General features: G+C 34.6%; 4 protein-coding genes across 4 annotated transcripts; all 4 read right to left on the bottom strand.

Moving 5' to 3' along the window:
• Positions 1 to 4119: 4119 nt before the first annotated feature.
• On the bottom strand, positions 4120 to 4777 carry LOC147567446 (uncharacterized). The gene is made up of 2 exons (XM_086669546.1): positions 4569 to 4777; positions 4120 to 4332 (listed from the first exon to the last, which is right to left on the bottom strand). The coding sequence occupies exons 1-2, from the start codon at positions 4730 to 4732 to the stop codon at positions 4149 to 4151; spliced, it is 348 nt and encodes a 115-aa protein (XP_086525672.1). The 5' UTR covers positions 4733 to 4777; the 3' UTR covers positions 4120 to 4148.
• Positions 4778 to 6726: 1949 nt separating this feature from the next.
• On the bottom strand, positions 6727 to 8720 carry LOC147567445 (uncharacterized). Its single transcript, XM_086657425.1, has 5 exons — positions 8568 to 8720; positions 8465 to 8478; positions 7529 to 8360; positions 7163 to 7303; positions 6727 to 6978 (listed from the first exon to the last, which is right to left on the bottom strand). Exons 1-5 carry the CDS (start codon positions 8718 to 8720, stop codon positions 6727 to 6729), a joined length of 1392 nt encoding a protein of 463 aa, XP_086513551.1.
• A 5195-nt stretch (positions 8721 to 13915) lies between these two features.
• LOC147567443 (uncharacterized) lies at positions 13916 to 18718 on the bottom strand. The gene is made up of 4 exons (XM_086669535.1): positions 18620 to 18718; positions 14696 to 15022; positions 14477 to 14609; positions 13916 to 14395 (listed from the first exon to the last, which is right to left on the bottom strand). Exons 2-4 carry the CDS (start codon positions 15020 to 15022, stop codon positions 14022 to 14024), a joined length of 834 nt encoding a protein of 277 aa, XP_086525661.1. The 5' UTR covers positions 18620 to 18718; the 3' UTR covers positions 13916 to 14021.
• LOC147567444 (protein ANTAGONIST OF LIKE HETEROCHROMATIN PROTEIN 1-like) lies at positions 15089 to 16352 on the bottom strand. Its single transcript, XM_086657424.1, has 3 exons — positions 16014 to 16352; positions 15704 to 15932; positions 15089 to 15618 (listed from the first exon to the last, which is right to left on the bottom strand). The coding sequence occupies exons 1-3, from the start codon at positions 16350 to 16352 to the stop codon at positions 15155 to 15157; spliced, it is 1032 nt and encodes a 343-aa protein (XP_086513550.1). The 3' UTR covers positions 15089 to 15154.
• Positions 18719 to 21683: the final 2965 nt, after the last annotated feature.

The raw sequence follows: 21683 nt of genomic DNA, 5'->3' as shown, positions 1-21683 counted from the left end.
TAATGAGCCATATATCCACTCCTAAATTAATTAAATAAAATAAAGAATTTTTTGATGAAAGGCCCAAATTTTGGGCCCAAATACAAAAAAAAACCCAACAAGGTTTATTATCTCACCCAAAACCCAATAATCAAATAATAATTCATATCAAACCCAAATACACATCCCTATGCTTCATCTCTTCCCAACTTGTATCTCTAAGACCTAATGGTTTCTTCTATTCCCTCTTTTGCCCTCCTATATATATCCAACTACTCCCTCCTTTTCCAAACCAAAATTTTCTCTCTCTAAAATATCTCCCTTTCTCCATAACCGGGTTTCTTTCTCTCTCTACCTCACCGCCCAACACCAAACCCTCTTTTCTCTTTTCTCTTTCCAACCTCACCGGCCATCTCTTCCATCTCTTCCACCTTCATTCATCATCTTCTTCTCTGTAGACCCTCCTTTGCTGCTTCATTCATCATCTTCTTCACTGTAGACCCTACTTTGCTCGTTCACTCATCATCTTCTTCTCTGTTTTCGTTGAAGCCCAGACCTGAAAAGTTCCACCTTCCTTCATTCTTCATCTTCTTCTTGGTGGAAAAACCGTCCCGAGATAGATAACCTTTTTACCTTTTTCGTGGTTCAGTCATCAGCTTCAGTCATCATCTTCTTCTCTGTAGAAACTTCAGTCATCATCTTCTTCTTCCATAAAACCAGGTACCTTTTTATTATTTGTTCATCCTTCTTTTGTGATGATTAGTTTCTGTTTTTGTTCCCAATGTTTATGATTTGTCCGTACAGTTTAGGGTTTTTTCTCTACACTTCTGTTTTCTGTAATTTCATTGTTCAGAATTTGAAAACATTTTGTTAAATGTTAACCTAACTTTTATAATGTGTTAACATATTTGTTGCAATGCTATCTAATGATTACTGTGATTATCATTTTATGAAATGATCAGACATTGCAGTGTGGACCATATGATTTTATCACATATATCTTGTTTGGTCGTTCAGTTTATTAGTTTTTTTCTCAAAACCTTTCCTGTTTTTGTAACTAAACAGGACAGTTTGTGTTAACATTGTGTACCTTTGTACAACATTGTGTGAAATGTTAACAGTTCTGTATTTGCAATTTCCCAGAAACGCAAACATTTTTTACCAAGGTAAAAAATTATTCCAGTTTTTATGACAGTGCAAGGAATGTTGGAACATCTTAATAAATGCTACAACATTCCATATTTTGTTATAACATTTGACAACCTGTTAAGACATTTTTTGATACTTTCATAACATTTTATTCAAATTTGCAGTATGGAACCTGAAAGGTCACTTTCTACATCTCAAAATAATGACAAGAAGTTAGTATGTGACTCATGGGGCGACGTATTTACGGAGATTGGACAAATATTTCCCGGTGGTGTCAAAGCTTTTCGACACGCTCTCGGTCGATATACCATTGCAACCAAGAACAACTACAAATATATCAAGAATGAACCAGGTCGTGTGACTGCCGTTTGTTCTAAACCCGGATGTAATTGGAGAGTCCACGGGGTTGCACCATTGGGATGTAAATCCGTGTTTCTTTTGAAAGAATACGAACCGATACACGATTGTCTCGATGTTGTTCTCAAACCTGCGGATCCCAAACTCTCTAGTAAACTTGTTGGCAGCCTAATGGATGACGACATCAGAAAACACCCAAATTGGAGTACTGCTGAAGTTAAAGAAAAGTTTCAAGACGATTACGGTGTTGAGTTGAGCTATTACTTTTCTTACGGTGGTAAGAAGGTAGCCATGGACAAAGTATTCGGGCAGGAGGGTGATTCCTATGCAAAGTTGAAGTGGTACGTAGATTCTTTGGCGACTACTAATCCCAATAGCATAATTGATTTGCAAATCGAACCCACTACCAATAGATTTGTCCGAGTTTTTATTGCGCTTCACGCATCTATCCTTGGGTTTCAACACTGTCGTCCCGTGATCTATATTGATGGAACATTCGCCAAAACACGTTTTAACGGCTGCATTTTAGCTGCGGTTACCAAGGACGGAAACGACGGTATGTTTTCATTTCACATCGTACGTTAACATTCTAATGTTCCTGCCAACACTTGACAAAATTTTAAGAACACGATCTACAATGTCGCTGCATCCAGTGAGATGATGCGTCATTTATTGGTGTTACTGAACATTACCAAGTATGTTTAGACATTGGATCATTTGCTAATGCACTATTGGTTTATGAATCAACAGCACTAATTTTGTATTATTATTTTTTTGTTAGGTCTCTTCCCCATTGCTTACGCAGTTGTGGACATTGAGAATGATCATAATTGGGATTGGTTTCTGCAAAATTTGAAATTAGTGGTGGATCCGATCAAACGTTACACCTTTATTTCGGATAGACATGCTGGAATTCTAAAAGGCGTGAAGAATGTTTTTCCCACCGCTCACCACTCATTCTGTGCTTGGCACTTACGCTGTAATCTAAACTTGAGAATACGTAACGGGGCGCGCCAGTCACGTTACTTTCAGAGTCTTATGTTTACGGCGGCACGTGCATTACCCGAGAGCGAGTATCACGCAACCATTGAACAAATGGTTGAGATGGGTGGAACCAATGTGGAGAGGTTTTTCCAATCCCTTAATCCGGAATCATGGGCAGATTCCTTTTTCCCCGGAGATAGGTATTTTGTTTACTCATTTTCAGTTGAAATGTTGAAACACCACGAGCCTTGTTACCGGCACACTTTAAGTTTACCCAGTAATTATTTCACATTTAATCATAGCTTCTGTTATGAGAGGACATTCTTCCTAGTGTTTTGTCATTCCAATTGATGTTTACACATTTAGGGCACGGTTGGAACACAACATGATTTAATATAAGCATTCCGTACAATGTTGTTACAGACGTTATAATGTTGTCTTACAGGTATGGCGCCATCACTTCCCAACTGTCTGAGAGCTTCAACAACATGGTAAAGAAAGCCCGCGTTCTCCCTATTACAGCATTGTTGGATGCCATAAGACAGAAGATTATGAACAAAATGAGAAAGCATAGAGACGCCGCTATTGGATGGAATACATTTCTTTGCCCATCCATTAACTTGGAGCAACAAGCGAAATACAAAGTTGCGGAGACTTGGAGATACGTCGAGGCAGCCCCACTTATTTATGAAGTATATTCGACTCCACGCCATTCCGTAAATCTTGGTACTCTCACATGCTCTTGTCGGCGTTGGCAAGTAGATTCGCTTCCGTGTCAACATGCAATGTTATGCATCAACAAGACTCGGGGTGATAGTACATGTTTTTACGATCCAGTCTGGACGGTTGAGGCTTACAGGAACACATACCAACATTGTGTTTACCCCGTTCCAAATTATGACGAACCCTATACTTTTGATCCATTAACCAAGACTCTTCCTCCACTAGTTAGAAGGGCACCAGGGAGACCACGTACAACACGGTTGCAGAGTTCCGGAGATGTTACCAGGAGGAAAAGAATATGTCGCAGGTGCAACCAACCCTCTTATCACAACAGTGCAACATGTCGGGCCCAACTGTAGTTCTCATTTTTCTAAATGCTTCAACATCAACGATATGTCTCAACATATTACAGACTGTCTGTACATTGTGTTGAATGTTTTAGAAAAATATTTTGGTATTTAGTACATATTTTGTTCTCTTGTGAAAATGTTATAACATTCTACAAAATGTTCAGTGAATGAATCCATACATGTCTTACTATTATTTACAATGTGTCAACATTATGGATTTTTTTGAATACATTCGTATTAATGAAGGATCATTATTACATATTTCTCAAACAGTTATCAATTTGTCCCAGCATTGAAAGGAATGTTCTAACATATATGTGTATGTTCTTCCCTGAAACAAACTCTAAGGGGACAATGCATGCCACACATGTTGTTGAAGAAAAATAATAATATATTCAAATTTACTTCCCAAAATCAACCCATCCAAAATCATTGTATGTTGTTAACATCCCAAAATAATTTACAAACCATATTTGTTTGTAATCTAATCAAGAATGAAGTCGTTTCGGGTTTAGTGATATGAACATAACCCGTTACCTGAACAACTACTTCATTTTTTATTAAAAAAAATCCTTTACAAAAAAAACATACACAGGGGAAACTACTTCAAGCTCGGGCCATCCTCCAAGATATCGTATTCTCTTTCAAAATGTTGTGGGTTAGCTTGGCCCTCTTCCTTTGTGCCAGGGATACCCAATCTGGGTTTTCTGTACGCTGTTTGGGTCCTGTTGTCGTGCAGTCTGCCACGAGTTCTTCAATTTTCAAAATGACAAACAGACCGCAATCCGGGCTGTTCAAGACAAAAACGAAATGTTAAAGCATAACCAATAATGTGTCTACAGTCACAGACAATTCTGAAACATAATGTTAAATGAGACTAAATTATTAATAACTACGTGTGTTTTTATCAAATTTCTAAAAACATATAAGTTTTTGTTCCAACATTTCCAGGAATGTTGGAACAATTTCAAACTAATTATAACATGCATCATAATGTTGGAACAAATAAAGAGTGAGAACACTTACTTTTCTCCCTGAGTAGGGAATTCTGGCTCCCCAACGACATCTGCATATTTTTGTTGGGTTCCAAACATTGTGAACCCAACTTCTTCCATTACATCCTCGACATATGCCGCGTACTCCCTGGCATTTTCGTAACAGTCCTTGGCCTTCTTCTTGTCAAATGACATTGAGTCATAATGGGTCCACCTATGGAGAAATACATTGTATATCAATAGTGTCCAGTGCCCCCCCCCTTGCTGCGTCCCCCGTTGTTGGGTGGCAGATTGGTGCACACACAAACAAGATCTCCGGTTTCCCAGCATTATTACTCAACGTGCGATTGAGCATATGTTCGATTGAAGCTTGGTTGACCTCCGACTTTATCATTGTCTGTCGAACAAACACAAAGTTATCAAAATGTTCACTCATATAAAAGATGACGATAGGAAAACATTCTAATCTCTTCACTTACGTAGATCTCTGATGGGAGACAAAGCACACACTTTTCTTTCAATTCTTTGTGGTTAGTGACGAAGGAACTGGCCCAGTTGATAATCTGTGAATCGCATTCTAGATTCATCATCAACATGTCGAGCTGCTTTCCACATATGTCGTTTATCCCGTCACTAAACCACACTTTAGTACTGGAAAATGTGGAAAAAACAGTGTCACCTTTTGCAATGATAGGACATATCAGCCAATGCTAGAACATTACACTAAGTTAAAATTAATGTTACAACACAAACAAGAATGTTTCAACATTATTGTCCGTGCATGAACATTACAGTAACCTACTCGTACCTTTTGTCACTTTTCCTGATGAATTCTTCCATCAGACCCTTTTCATCTTCCTTGACATTCTTCCAGACTGGGCTTCTTCTCCAGTTTCCAAGCTTCTTAACTTTCTCCTCTTCTGACTTTCCGGCTCCCAACTCTATAATGTCCTCTACATTGATTGTTTTCTTTTTCTCGAGTTGCTTGCCTTTCTCGGTCATGGTTCGGGTTCTTGGCTGTGTTTTAACCCTCTTCACCAAAGAGTTTGGTTTGTTTTTATCTTTCTTTTCCACAACTTCAGCCGTTTCAACCTTTGGCTTATCTACAAAATCGTCTTCAGAAGAACTTTCGTTTTCCACGATCTCGTAGTTTTCATATTCTTTGGCCACTTCACAAACCTCTGAAAAGAAAGCTGAAGGCCAAGTCAGCTGGAAGTCTAGTTCTTCCGTCTCTTTTTCACCTACATTCAAAACACTTGCAAAAGACTTTTCACCTGTCCCCCACCACCACACGTTTAACTAGTCAACATTCGATAGAAAACCAAATCTTAACAAAAAGCATTCTCTAATTCTTGATCAATATATATAAACGTTATCACGGATGTTCCAACATTTTACGTATTTATGTGGGAGAAGAACACTTACTTGTTTGTTTCTTATTTATTACTTAGCCGACCAGTCTATTGTCGTTCGTGGTAAAAGAAAGTCTTCAATTGTCGTGGTAAAAGACATCGTGGGAGTACGATAGAACTCTTTTACTTACCGTTTATCAAAAAACTTGTAACGATGGCCGAACAATTTATGTTCATACCAATCATCTGACAAGTAAGTAAGAATTTCAGAGAAGATAGATTGATTGCACACAAGTTAATACGTTGCTTTAAAAAAAAAAAAACTAGAAATAAAACCAACTTTAATCTAAACAAAGACAATATTCATTACTTTTATAACAGTATCTCAAATGTTGAAGCATTCTGGTGTTTGCTCCAACATTTCCAAATTCTTATCAAGCAAAGACAGGAATGTCAACAGAAGTAAAGAATTGCGTGAGCATTTACTCACTTGACCCAGCAACTTGGCTCTCTTTCTGCTCCTGGTTGTGCCCCTCCCCTGAAGTTTGACCCTTTTCCAACTCATCAGAAATTGCCTTCTTACCCTTATTGTCTATTTCTGCTCCTTCAGTTTGGGCTTCGGCATCACTTTCTTTTTCGTTGCGGGCTTCTACGTTTACTTGTTCCGCATTTTTTGGGGCTACTTCCTGCTCCACTATCTTCTCTCCACCATCTCCACTCTCCACCTCTTGTCTAACCTCCCCACCCTCCACCTCCTCTCCAACAGTCACCAACTCTCTACCAACCTCGTCTCTAACATCCACCTCCCCTCCTACACCAAAATCAAATTCCAATACATCATTTTTCTCTCCTTTCTCTCTCTTCATCCTCTCCAACTCCTCTTTTAATACTTCTCTCTCTCTTAACCATCTCACTCTCTCTCTTAACCATCTCACACTCTCTCTTAACCAACAAATTTTCTTCTCTCAACCTCTCCACTTCCTCCTTCAACTTTTCTACTTCCTCCTCATTCATCTCCTCCACCACCCTCTCCGTGAACTTTAACAACTCTTCCTCTTCCACAGACTCCGCCACCAACTCCACCTTCACCTACAAGAAGGGATACATAAGGTTATTATCTCAACACCTCTTAAAAAAACACATGCACTTAATTAAATGTTCCAACATTCTTGCAAATGTTCCAACATTTCCACAAATGTCAATCAGACATCAGTTATGTTAGAACATTAGTTTAAATCACCGAGACATTATAAGAAATGTTAAAACAAATTACCTGCTCTTCTGTAATGCTTTCCAGCTCTTCTTCCAGTCCTTTAAGGAAGAATGGCTCGATCATCCATCGAGCTATTCTAGGACTGACCCCTACTTCTCCAACCAGGTCCTCATGGATCCTGGTGTGCATGCAATACCAGTACTGCAAAGAAATTAAACACTCTTAGGTCAGTACTGTTTTTCTTTATCACCATAAGAAATGGAAACACATTTTATAACATGCCCAAACATTCTCCAAAATGTTTCAGCATTACAGAAGCCCCAAAAGAATGATGAAACATTTAAAAGAATGTCAGAGCAAACTATTTTGACTTTTATCACTATAAGAAATTATGAAACATTTAAGTGCATGGTTATGAATACTTACGGGGAGAAGAGTCAGGCATCCTGAAGCTTTTGCCGGGTCTTCCGAGTGCTTGTTTATTCTCTCCATCATGTAGGAGTGAATAGCTCTCGCCCATGAAACTCTTTTCATCATTCTCTCCGTTTGGAGATTGTGATAAAAACTCCCGACAACCGAGGAGCCGGCAGCTGAAGCAAACAGGAATGTGGCTGCCATGTACATAATCCATAGTTTCAAGAACTCAATGGCCGGAGCCTTTGTTCTTGCAGCCACATGCAAAGCCTTTTCGATGCTGGGACCCCCAAAAGATGCAGCCTTTCCCTCAACAATACAGTCTTTGAAATACTTGCTCAAAAACTGGTCCTTAGCCACATCTATGGTGACATTGGTTGGGAATGCATCATATATTTGTCCTTCCATTGGGACTCCCAACAACAAAGCAACATCTCCGGGAGTGAACTGAATCAACTTCCCTCCGATGTTGAAGGCTTGGCTCTGTTTGTCATAGCAGTACAGAAGATCATAGATGGCTTTGTTCGGCTTCTCCATCACATTCTCTGTTCGGAAACTAAAACTGGTCACTGCCTTAAATAAGGCCCCGAATGGTGAAGAAAGCAACATCTCCCTTTGCTCTTCAGTAATATATAACTGCAATTCCCGCGCCACCTTGAAAACTGCTTTGAAGTTACATTTGTAATTGAAAGCAGCTTTCTTCTTCTGCTCTTTAGCCCCTGTTGGTTTTGGTTGAGGCTCCACCTTTTCCACTCTCGCCTTTGAAGTAAACCCACGGTGCTTCACAGAAACAATAACAGAAATGTCAGGGCATTCAACAAAATGTTCAACAGTAAACTTAATGCTTCATCACAATAAGTAATGGCAGATCATTGTTTAATGTGTCTACACAATAAGCATAGGCCTCTACACAATAATGACAGATCAATAACTGAAGAAACATTTTACAGAATGTTAACACACTAACAAATATGCATAACAGTTATAAGAAATGTGCGAACACAAACATTATTGTCAGAACATTGTAAAAAATGTTTATGCAATAACACACCTTTGCTTGTTGGGGGCTCGCAACTTTCTTGCCTTTTTTGCTTGGCCCAGCATTTGATGGCTCTTCAGCAGGTCTCTTCCTGGGGCTAGCCCTCACAGGAGTCTGTTGTTTCTTATCAGCACCATCTCCTTTCTTGGTGTTTGTTTTAACCATCTTGTTTTATGTCTGCAAAAGTTCATATGTTTCAAACAAACACAAAGACAAACAAAAGCAGAATGTATCTACACAACCAAAATGTATAAACATATACTAGTTTTTTTTTTCACAACCATGAATGTTAAAAAAAAAACATTCTGTTAATCAACAACCCATAAATCTTGATCAAATGACTAAATTTCTCCACAGAAACATAAATGTTAAAACAACCCTAACCTAGAAACTTGATGTAGTATCATAAACACCCAAATGACCTTTATGTGTAGATGCATGCTTTCGAAATCACTAACAACTATCAAAATGTCTGAACATAATCCAACATTTCTTCAACACAACCCACAATGATAAACCAAATCATGCACTTCATAAACAAAGACAGACCCCCAAAAAACAAAGACAAAGCACTAAATGTCTCCACAGAAACCTAACTTTCGGATCACAACCCTAAATGTTAAAACAAAACTAACCTAGAAGCTTGATGAAGAACCATAAACACCCAAATGGTTCCGAAATCACAAAACAACAACCAAAATGTTTTCTCACAAACTTTAGAGCAACTTAACCCTAAAACTTTTTCGAAAAACAACCCAAAATGATTTATCACAGACTATAGATCAGACTACTAAACTTGAAATCATAAACCCTAATTGTTTGAAAACTCCCCCAAATTTTCAAACACCCCTAAATCTGTACCAAAACCCACAGATGTGAAACAAGAAACCCCAAAAATGTTCCAACAATCCTAATAATTTACCAACAACAGAGAGAGGATCAAGAGTTAGAGGAAGAACAGAGATGTACCTGTTTTTGAAAGAGAGAGAAATCGAGAGAGAAGCTTGAGATTCGTTGAAACTGAGCGAAATAGAGAGAAAAAAAGAGTAGATCCGGTTGCTTAAATAGGTTTGGGCAAAGAGAGATTCGGCTGTAATGTTTGGAATGCAAGAGGCGTTAATGGCGGTGCTTTTTCGCTTGAAAAAGAGATAGAGAGAGATAGAGATGGACCGGTTTCTGGTTTTGATCGAGATAGAGAGGAGAGATAGAGAGGAGAGATAGAGGAGAGAGTTGAATGAAGAGAGAGAGAGAGATGGAGAGGTTTCTGTCTCACCGGTTTGAAGAGAGGAGAGAGAGCGCGCGGAGTCCGAGAGAGAAGAGAGTAAGGCTGACATGAGTGATGAGAGGGTTGTGTCTAATCAAGACATTTTTTGGGCGGGAAATGAGTGAGGGAGAGGAGAGGTAACCATTTCTTTTGTAGGGATAGAGAGGTAAAATCACTTTTTGGGTTTTTTTTTAGATAATATTCCCTATTGGGTTGGATTTGGTATTTGGGCTCCTTTTTTGGGCCTTAGATTTATCCTCTCTAAAATAAAACCAAAATAAACCGAAAATGTAAAATAAGTCCAAAAATTAACTATTTGGTGGGCCCCATGCATCAATCCTTTAATTATCTCTCATTTTTTCCCTTTCATAAATATTTTTTAACCATTGGTAAACCAAAGGTTTATGCTGGTTAAGTTAATAACTCTTTCCATATATTTTATGAAAGAATATTTATGTTGGATATTTTTGGGTTTATAGTCCAAAAAACGGGCCCTAATAAGACATTTAGTCCTCTCTAATCCTATAAAGGGTTTCAAAACCAAAAAAATAATATAAATGGATATCTAGTCCATTTGGTGTCATCTAGAGAAAAAAACACAAATCCCTATAATACCAAATAAATCATAATTCCTAATCTAACCTTCCTCATATATTATAACTGATTTATCTTCAAAATCCATAAAGATCTTCTTCTATTTTTATCTCCCACATTCTCTCTCCAATCACGTTTTTAAACAAAGAAATATATATTATAACTGATTTATCTTCAAAATCCATAAAGATCTTCTTCCATTTTTATCTCCCACATTCCCTCTCCAAAACGTGATTCATTATTTTCAGTAACCGAAATCTCTTTATTCTCTCTCTAAATCCGATTCACATAACAAAACCTCCATTAAACTCAGAAATCTTGTTTCATCTTCATTAGATTGTTTTTCAAACATTCATCTTCTATCCAATATACAAGCTCAAAACTCTATTTCCATTTATGTCTCTTCATATCAAGTTAATCAGGTAAAACATAAATCAATATAAGTTTTTGTGATTCTATTTCAGTTTATAGTAGTTGATTCTCTCTCTCTCCACATCTTAATCTACTAAAAATCGTCCATTAAAACAAAGAAATTGTTTCATATTCATTAGAGTTTTTCAAAATTAGTTTCTTAATTGTTAATCAGGTAAACAAAATTCTTCTTTAATGATTCTGTTTCAAATCGAGTATGTTATTATTGTATTTCTCTCTCTAAAAGTTTCTTTAATGATTTCGATATTGATGAGATAATCTTTCATTACTAATTCCTAAAAATTGAGTATACTTATTGTTGCAATCAATCATCATATCAGATATCTTTAGATATGTAGTTTAAACCTAATGATATTCGTACTTTTTCTTCAGATCTGGTTTTCAATCCGTACGGATTTATGAAACGTGGTTTTTTTCGTATGGTTCCTCATAACAGAATTAACAGTACATGTACTTTATCATAAATTACCATAATTTATAGTAAATTATGCAAACATCTCCCGTACAATGTTTTTCAAAATGAGAACATGATATATGTATTTTCTGACAAATTATATATACTTTATCACGAATATCATGAATATTATATGGAACATTAATTATGCTTTAATCTCAAAAACAGTACTCGTTTCATTATTAGAACAACTTCGCTTATATATGTAAATCCCGTGTACTTTGAAATAAATTACATATAATTTACGTAAATGTTCATGTAATTTATTGTAAATAATATACTTTTTTTATATAATTTATATGTATTAATCTCTCTCCATTTGTTATCACAGATGGAGTTCCAGGCAGAATCATCAAATCAAAATAAGCAAATCAAACTTGAAATACCCTTGTTCTTGTTACTTGACTTTTTGATTGGCTCCTCGAAATATTTCATAACAAATGCACACTTGAATGGATCTTGATCATGATTCCTTGGAAAAGCCTCATATTCGGCCCCCTCCATTAGCATTCCAAGCAATAGGGCAACATGGATGGGCACCATTATTGAACCAGAGAAGATTTTGTACGTTTTTTTTGTTACAGAATGTAAACGATGTGTCATGTAAAAGAAATTATGTGTAATTTACTGAACAAGACCCAAATACATTTGATAAATTACGTTGTATACTTGACAAATGATGGTTTATTCGTCATAAATAATACATAATTTACGTATTTATTTCATAATTTGTATTCGATGAGTATTTATGTATGAGTAAAAACGAAAACAAATGCTGCTTTAATGTTCCCAGAAAAATATACTATTTCCAAAACTAAAAGTTAAGTGAGAGAAAGTGACATATGTATATTAACCCCCAAATCACGCTAAATTGATCCTAGATTATATACTATTTCCAAATCTGAAAGTTAAGTGAGAGAAAATTGTTTTGAATCGAAAAAAAATTTACATAGTAAGATAGAGAAAATTGATTTGGTTTCCAAATCTGTAAAGAAGAGAGAGAAAATTGATTTGGAAATATCCGTGGTGATGACGTTTTGGTTTTGGTTAGGATTTTAGTTTCTGATTGATTCGGATAATAGGAAAGAGAAAATTTGATTTCCAAATCTGTTTAGAGGAGAGAGAAATTATGATTTGTTTTATATCCATTTGTTTCTAATAAATCTCCATATTTTTGGCTAATAAATCTCCATATTAAATCTGTAAAGAAGAGAGAGAAAATTGATTTGCAAAAGTTTGGATTTTGTTTCTAAACAGATTATAGAAGAGAGAGAAAATTTCGTGAGAATCTATCCGTTTTTTCCTAAATTTATCCTAAAATCAAGGTACATTAAACCGTTTGAAATTTTTAAAATCCCGCGAAAAACGACTGGGACATGAAAGGAATTATGTAATATATATTAAGGGTTTTTAGTCCCAAGAGCAAAAGGACCAAAAATCCATTTTTTGGGAAGATTGGACCCTAAATCCTTTTTGAACATTATTTTGGGCTATATACCCACGGACCCTATTTAATATCAATCTTTATTTCCATAAACTCCATAAATATTTAACCAAATCAGTGGATATTTAACAAAAATGAGTTGCACTCTAAAAAAAACGAGTTTCTATCTATGTAACTCTGTATTCTTTAAATTCAAGAAAGTATCTTATTTCTAAATCCGTTGTATTTGATTAAAGTAACCTACCAAATCAATGGATATTTACCTAAAACGAGATGCTCAATCCCAAAAACGAATTTCTCTCTCTGTAACTCTTTGTTCTTTGAACTTCAAGAAAGTATGAAATTGTGATTTGCGTTTTATCTCTACCTCGATCTAATTAGACATCTACAAATTCTTTTGTGAGGTATGTCCAACTTAAATTGATCGTCAGAATCTATAAATCTCTATTACTACAATCTTCTTAAAAAAATTATTTATTCTAACAAAAAACTTATATGTAACATTTTTTATCACTTTTTGGTAAAAAGTGAATGTTGAAATCTCTATTAATTCAATATTTTTTTCATAAAAAAGTTTTATAAAGTGAAATTGTGTTTGCTACATTTTCGGTATTCTACTACCATTTTCTACATTCTATTAGCATCTGTTATGAATTTGTTACAATAGGTTAAAAGCAAATACTATTTTGTTAGCATCTTATTGATTCTAATAACATTTTTTACATTCCATTAGCATCTGTTGAATGTATTTATTGCAGTAGGTTAAAATACAAATACTATTTTCTAACATCCTATTGATTCTACTAGCATATTCTACATTCTATCAGTATCTGTTGAATGAATTTGTTACAGTAGGTTAACAAATACTTTTTAGGTTGTGTTTGATAGTGTTTTAGGAGAAAGAAAAAAAATAGAGAAATATTTGCACCGAGAAACATTTTCACCTAAAAACATTTTCTTCATAATTATTTTTCATATTTTCTGATGTTTGACTTGCCAACGAATAAAAGAATTATTTTCCAAATTTTTTATTTTCTGCTGTTTGTTTTACCAAGGGAAAATTCTTTTGTTTCTAGGTTTCCAATTTTATAAAACCACTTTAGTTATAAAACAAGATCTTCTTCAACATAAATAAAAACATAAATAGACTTTCTATGTTTTTCTCACACTTCAAAATGCAAATATTTAATTAAGTCATAATATAATATTAGTTTCACGGAATTATTAGGAATAAAAACATTCACCTTCAAACAAGAAATTAAACTCCTTAACTTCCGTTTAACCATGTCGCCCTTGTTGTCTCTGAAAATTAGCTAGTTTCATTCTAAGCCATGTCACCCTTGTTGTTTCTGAAAATTCAAAAAACAACTGCGCAAGTTCAGGTTTTTCTGAGAACATATCCAAAGCACCATAAAATTCAATTTCGCTCAAATCTGGAATGGCCTTCAGAGCATCTTCTACTCCACGAACTGAAGGAACTTGACATGCTTCAGCAAGCTTGTTTGCAGCTTCCGCGAGCATAGTACATGTATCATCAAATTCTGATCGCCGCCTACGTTTTGGTGTTATGGATCGATTACGACTATTAGATGTTGGAGAACAACGACCTTCATCTTCATCCAAATTGATGGACTCCGTATTAGTAGTTTCACCTGTATTGGAAGTGGAATAAATGTGAAATTCATAGAATAATTAATAGTTTATAAGTCAAATAATTAAAATGATTCTCTAACCACGAGTTTCATGCAAAATGTCGTCCGCCTCTACTTGCCTATTACCAGTGGCTTGTTCAGTGCCAATTATGACTCCTAATTTTTCCTGATACGGAAAACTTTTTGTGCGCAAGCCTTTTGCAGTTGGATGTGCCTGTCAAACATCAGATATCAAAAACAAAATTAAATTTCTTTTAAAATTTTCAAGACTAAAAAATTGAAAAATCAAATTCAACTTACTGCGACGTAATCAGCCCAGGCATCGTCATTAGCTTCAATGCGAAAAGTTTCAGAATTGAAGTTAAATCCGCTAGAGTTGATTGCGTCTCTCGCTGCAGAATAATGTACTTTAAATGTCTTCATGCGAGCCTTGATATTTTCAACACTAATAACAACCGCCGCCTTCTTAAATATTTCGTTAATCACTTTTTGATTTCCGTTCTTCTCCCCAACTAAAATGCAGTCGTACAACGTATTCACTAAGATTTCATCCATTAGATTGCTCCATGTTACAGTAGGTCTCTTACTTTTTTTGTTTGAAGTGGTGATGTCAGACTGAGAAGCCATCTTTAATCATAAAAAATCACAACGTTATTGAATTTCAAATAATTAAATTTAAAAAACTAACAAAATGAAAGATATGATAAATAATATAAAATGAGTGAAATTTTCAGACTTCAACTTTAGCTAAGATAACAATTATAAATTTGGATTATCTGCCCACATCTCTTCTGCTATGAGGTCTCTATTGGCAGTCCAAACTTGTGACGGAACCATATTGATTTCTGAATCTTGCACAGTGTGATTTACATCGTCTAGCTCGTTTACTTCATCATCGTCTGTATCACTATCATCTCCACTACTTATATCATCAGGGTCTCCATCTCGTAAAAAGTTATGTAATGCACAACATGCAATTACGATCTTGCCTTGTGTGTCAATATCATGGAATGGCGCATTTCTCAAATACGCAAATCTTTTCTTTAACAATCCAATAGTCCTTTCGATAACATTACGTAATGAGGAGTGTCGATAGTTAAATAGTTCCTTAGGATTTTGAGGTCTTCGACCAGCATGATCTTGAAGATGATAGCGTGTGCCCCGATATGGTGTGAGAAATCCAGGTACAAGTGGAAATCCAGCATCAGCGAGATAGTATTTTCCTACATGGACGTAGATCTTTCTATTATATCAACTATACATCTGACTACTTTGTATCAATAGTTATAGTAAAATACAATTACATACCAGGTGGAACGGTTAACTTGCGTCCAGAACGAGAGACCGCACATCGTAATAAACGACCATCATGAGCGGACCCTTCCCACCCAGCAAGTACATAATGAAATTTCATATCAAACCCACATGCGACAAGAACATTCTTAGAAATATAAGCTTTCTTATTACGATATCTTGGTTGGTCTTTGATAGGAACTTTTGCTCGAATATGTGTACCATCAATGGCACCAACGGCATCCTATAAAATAATAGGATGTAAACTAAAGCATGCACATGATTTAAATTTGAATAAATTATGGGCTCGTAAACATAAACTAACCTTAAAGTACTCATGCCAGGCTTGTCGTCGATTTCCATCAGATGGAGAGTTAGCACTTGTTGCTGGTTTAACAATATCTTTATAGAGCATAAGTATCGTTGACAACACTATATGAAAATACCTACTCACTGTTTCCCCCGACCGAATGAACTGGAGAACTGAATTACGATTACGTTGATCATGCCCAACAGTGTTTAAAAATATTGCAACTTGCTCTTCTACCTTGACATTTCGATTATCTACTAAACCATAAACCCGTAAGCGTGCACATAACCGTTGAAAGGGACCTCGTTTCATTCGAAGTTGTTCGTGGCAATATCGATCACTTTCAGAATACATTCTTTGCAAAACCTTATTTCTCTCTTGGTCTCGATTTATGTAAGGTCTCTTATCAATAATTTCATTGTTTCTACGACGAATACGTAAATACGCATAAATAATGATTATCATCATCATAGATGCAACACGTAGTCGTAGTTGTCGTGTCAACATACTGTAGCAGTAAACTAAAACGAGAAGTAAAATCTATAAGATAAGTATTACTATATCGATAAACATACATAAAAATTGAAGCAGACAATAAAATATAAATAAATTTGAAACCAATCACATTATGAATATGACCAGAAAATTGTTAAACACAAGATCAATAGTAGGATGGAAAAGAAAAAACCTACTAGAAAAAAACCATCTTGGATACATCTTTCTAAGACTCAGGATTCTTGTTCATGCACTTATTCTCTGTTCTTCTACTACTACTACTACTACTACTACTACTACTACTACTACTAATGGTGTTAAGGTATTGATCTCCCTCCTCATTGTCCTACTACTTACAACTACTGAAGATAAATTTAATCTCCCTCCTCATAGTCCTACTACTACTAATGGTATTAAAAGTATTACTAGTTTTCTCACTGATGATCTACTACTACTACTACTACTACTACTACTTCAGATGATAATTTTAATCTCCCTCCTCCTAGTCCTACTACTACTACTACTAATGGTATTAGTATGAATGATGTTATTTTATCGAAAAAGATCAAAAACACCAATTTTAATCTCCCTCCTCCTAGTCCTACTACTACTAATGGTATTAGTAGGAATATTGTTATTTTATCGAAAAAGATCAAATAGTGTTCTTTTATCGAAAAAGATCAAAAATACTACTACACTATTTATCGAAAAAGATCAAAAATACTACTACTAAGGTATTGATCTATTAAGGTATTGACTACTACTACTACTACTAATGGTATTAAGGTATTGATCTGCCTCCTCATAGTCCTACTACTAAGTATTAAGGTATTGATCTATTAAGGTATTGACTACTACTACTACTACTACTACTACTAATGGTATTAAGGTATTGATCTGCCTCCTCATAGTCCTACTACTAAGTATTAAGGTATTGATCTATTAAGGTATTGACTACTACTACTACTACTACTACTAATGGTATTAAGGTATTGATCTATTAAGGTATTGATCTCCCTCCTCATAGTCCTACTACTTACAACTACTGATGATAATTTTAACCTCCCTCCTCATAGTCCTACTACTACTAATGGTATTAATAGACTACTACTACTACTACTCCTCCCTCCTCATAGTCCTACTACTACTAATGGTATTAATAGACTACTACTACTACTACTCCCTCCTCATAGTCCTACTACTTACAACTACTGATGATAATTTTAATCTCCCTCATAGTCCTACTACTACTAATGGTATTAAGGTATTGATTTCCCTCCTCATAACAACTACTGATGATAATTTTAATCTCCCTCCTCATAGTCCTACTACTACTAATGGTATTAATAGTATTACTAGTTTTCTTACTAATGATCTACTACTACTACTACTACTACTACTACTACTACTACTACTACTACTACTACTACTACTTTAGATGATAATTTTAACCTCCCTCCTCCTACTACTACTACCAATGGTATTAGTAGGAATAATGTTCTTTTATCAAAAAAGATCAAAACTTCATTCATTCACACCTTTCTTACTACTACTACTACTTCAGATGATAATTTTAATCTCCCTCCTAGTCCTACTACTACTACTACTAATGGTATAAGTAGGAATAGTGTTCTTTTATCGAAAAAGATCAAAACTTCATTCATTCACACCTTCTTACTCATGATTCCTGATCTTGCTAGTTAGAGAAAATTCATTTTCAATACTAGTTCATTGCCATTCCTTTTTCCTATGACATGTTACTAGTGATTGTTGATTATTTATGTCTAGGGTATCAAATTCAGTGAAGGAGTTTTTGCTCTATTATGTAATCAAGTCATCAACATTTCTAGCTCTTAAGGTTTCATGATGAATCTTGCCTCTTACATAATAGAGCATGTAATTTATTCAGGGATGTGTGATTTTTTTTTCATGAGTTCAAAGTTTTTACAACACAACATGGAGATTAAATTTGAACTTAATATAACCAAGTGCAAGGATGGTAATAACTGGATTAGGTTTCATAGATTCATTTGAAAAACCAGAGAAATACCAAACTTTTCTGATTGATTCTCTTTGTATACCCACAAAAATTGCATTCAATGGAGAGATTGAAAGAGAGTAAATACCTGGTGTGAGTAACCTTCCTGATTATCTTCTTCTTGGGTTGAATCTTTGTGACTTCTCTGCTTGATGCGTTGAGTAGCAAGCTTTTATAGAATGACTTCATCTTTAAATGCCAAAGAAGAAGCAGTAAATAAAGGAAAGGTTAGTTGTGCGGTTTAGAAGAATAAGACTTTCCGAGATTTCTTTGGAGAAAATTATTCTCTGGTGGGAGGTGGGTCAAGAATTCCCCTAATTTTGAGGAAATTTTGGAAAAATCGATCACGTGAGGGAAACTCAAACTTTCCCTAATATGTGCACCAAACAGTTGGAAATAACATTTTTTAAAGAAATTATTTCCTTTTTCCCTGGAAAAATTCCTATCAAACACAACCTTAGTAATTAAAATGTATAAGGTGAAATTGTTTTTGTTACATTTTCCGTATTCTACTAGCATTTTATCGATTCTAGTGACATCTGCTAGCATTTTCTACATTCGTATTCTACTCTGTCAATCTCATTGATCTCACGTGTAGTTGCCGTAGGTGGTCGATAGATGGTATCCCTTGTCAACATGTCATGTTTTGCATCAAGAATTATGATGGTGATACGACATGTTTTTTTTTATCATTTTCACCAAACAAGCGTTCGTCAACACTTATCAATGTTATGTCTACCCAATACCAAATTATGATGAGCCAATGGAGTACATCGATGAAACAAGAACACTACCTCCGTTAACAAAGAGAAAACCGGAAAGACCAAGGACAGTAAGAAGAGAGAGCTCAGGAACATACCCAAAAAAATGAGGGTTTGCGGCCAGTGTAAAAAACCGGCTTATCACAATAGTGCCTCATGCACGGCAGCTATATAATAACTAACTTAAATTTTGATTATATAGGTTTACTTATTCTGCTAGAAACATAAATATTCTACTTATGTCTTTTATATGTTTAGAGAATTTGATCAATGTTACCAGATTATCGTATTTAAACAGGAGGATTTTCCTATTTCCTATTAAATTTTATCAATGGTTACGATATTATCGTAGTTATACTCAAATGTATTTGGCTAGAGTAAGTTACAAAATGTCGAAAAACTGAAAAATGCTGGTAGTGTTGGAGAAATTTTGTCAACGTCTTACTGGTATCTTTATACCCATTGGTCCATGCTAGAAAAATTTGTTTGATGTTTCTAGCAATTTAGCAATTTTCAATACAATCAAAGCAGGTTGGTTTTAGCCTTTGTTATATTTTAATCAAAATGTCCATATTTTTGATATATTTTTGTACAAACTATTTGTTTGCTTAGTTATATATGTTATCAATGGATTCAACATTAAGTGTTTGAGTTCATCATGCCTTTGCCCTACCACGTATTATAATTGTATAGTTTCAATAGTGTCCAAGAAATTTGAGTAACATCTTTATCGTATCTATGAACCTGTTGAACGACATCTAAAATATAATATAATTGTGGTATTATAGAACATTGATAAAAAATCCCATAACTGCTCAAGATGTATTCAAACTTAAAACATAAACATGTTTGCTACATTTTATCACATAGTCCGTTACAAAATACAAGTTAAAGTACTTAAACATTTTTTCTCCATATATCCTTCGATTCATTCAGCAATAACCAAGTTAGTTCACCCCTCTTCCTTTGCGCTAGTTTTGTTCAATCATCTTTTGGCATCTCGTTAGGAAAATATTTATAGTTCGATTCGATATAAAGTTCTTCCATGTGCAAAATCACATACAACCTACAATCAGGCATGTCAAAGTTCAAACAACAAACCAATTCAACATCTTTGGATTGTAACCATTTATGCGTTTCTATAAGAAACAAAAAAATGCTAGTCAAACAAGTCATTTTTCTTATGAAACCAGTTTTGAACAGTAACCATTTCAAGGTTCTATGATAATCTTCAAAAATGCTAGACAAAAAAAATGACATTGTTTTTACAATCCAATTTATTCTCTCATTTTTTTTTCCATATTACACCATGTAATGTTCTATGGTTGTCAAAAAATCAGGTTTGACAGGTAACCATTGATAAAGTTTTATGAGAAACTTAATAATGCTAGACAAAATATTAAGTTTTATTGAAAGTAACAATATTCTGGATCCAACACTATGCTTGAAAGTCTACAATACAAAATCCTAAATTAGATAGAACCCTAAATTGTCGGTCTAAAATAAAAATTTAAGCATAAACCATTTATTCAAAGAAATTACACAACAACAGAGACAAGGTAACAATACAAATTTTTTGTTGCATGCAAAAAAGAAACATACTCTTCACTTTGAACTGATTTAGGGTTTTGAAAATAACTTCAATTAAACCACTTCGAAACAACTAAACCCTAAAAATTTCTTATTAACTAATCAATTTCAGAAAAATAAATCATAGTTAAAGTTGTAAAAATCAAAACCTAATTCGTTTTGTGATGTAGAAATCAATCTAAATCATAAACAAAGTTGAAGGAACAACAAAAATGATGAAGACCAAATTAACTTACTCTTTATTGTAGATATGATGAACGAAACTAACAATAGATTCTTCCTCTCTCCTACTCAATGCTCTCTCTCTCTCTCTCTCTCTGTTAGGTTTATTTTGGGTGTGTTTAAGATAAGAGTTTCCCCCTCTCTCTTTGGTTTGATATTTGAGGAAAAGGCAACTTTTTTTTTTTGGTTATTTTTTTGAAACAGAAAAGGCTACTTTTTTTTGTTATGCTAAACGAAAAAGGCAAATTTTTTCGGGGAAAGAAAGTTTGTTTTTAAAGAAATAAATGTAATGAATCTATATATTATGGTATCTTTTATTTTGGGTTGTTTTTTTTTAACTTAGGATAAGTTAGGCAGTAAAAGAGAATGAGAGGATAGACATGTAATTTACTTTGAGTGGATTTATTTGCTATTTCAGATTATCTTTGGTCTCTAAACTCGTTGATCATGCGATTTTGGACTTAAATCTCATCCCCCGTAAGTTTTTTTTAATATTTTTTAATTTGAACTCTCAATCAAATGTAAACATAGTTTGTACAGTTTAAAAAGATAGTGTAGTGTATAAACTTACACATATAT

This window comes from Eschscholzia californica, unplaced genomic scaffold, assembly GCF_041429995.1.
Source record: "Eschscholzia californica isolate CP2 unplaced genomic scaffold, dmEscCali1.0.p SCAF_1, whole genome shotgun sequence".
In the NCBI taxonomy this organism is placed as follows: domain Eukaryota; kingdom Viridiplantae; phylum Streptophyta; class Magnoliopsida; order Ranunculales; family Papaveraceae; genus Eschscholzia; species Eschscholzia californica.
The sequence above is the reverse complement of the archived record's forward strand: the minus strand, read 5'-3'. Positions and strand labels throughout refer to the sequence as shown.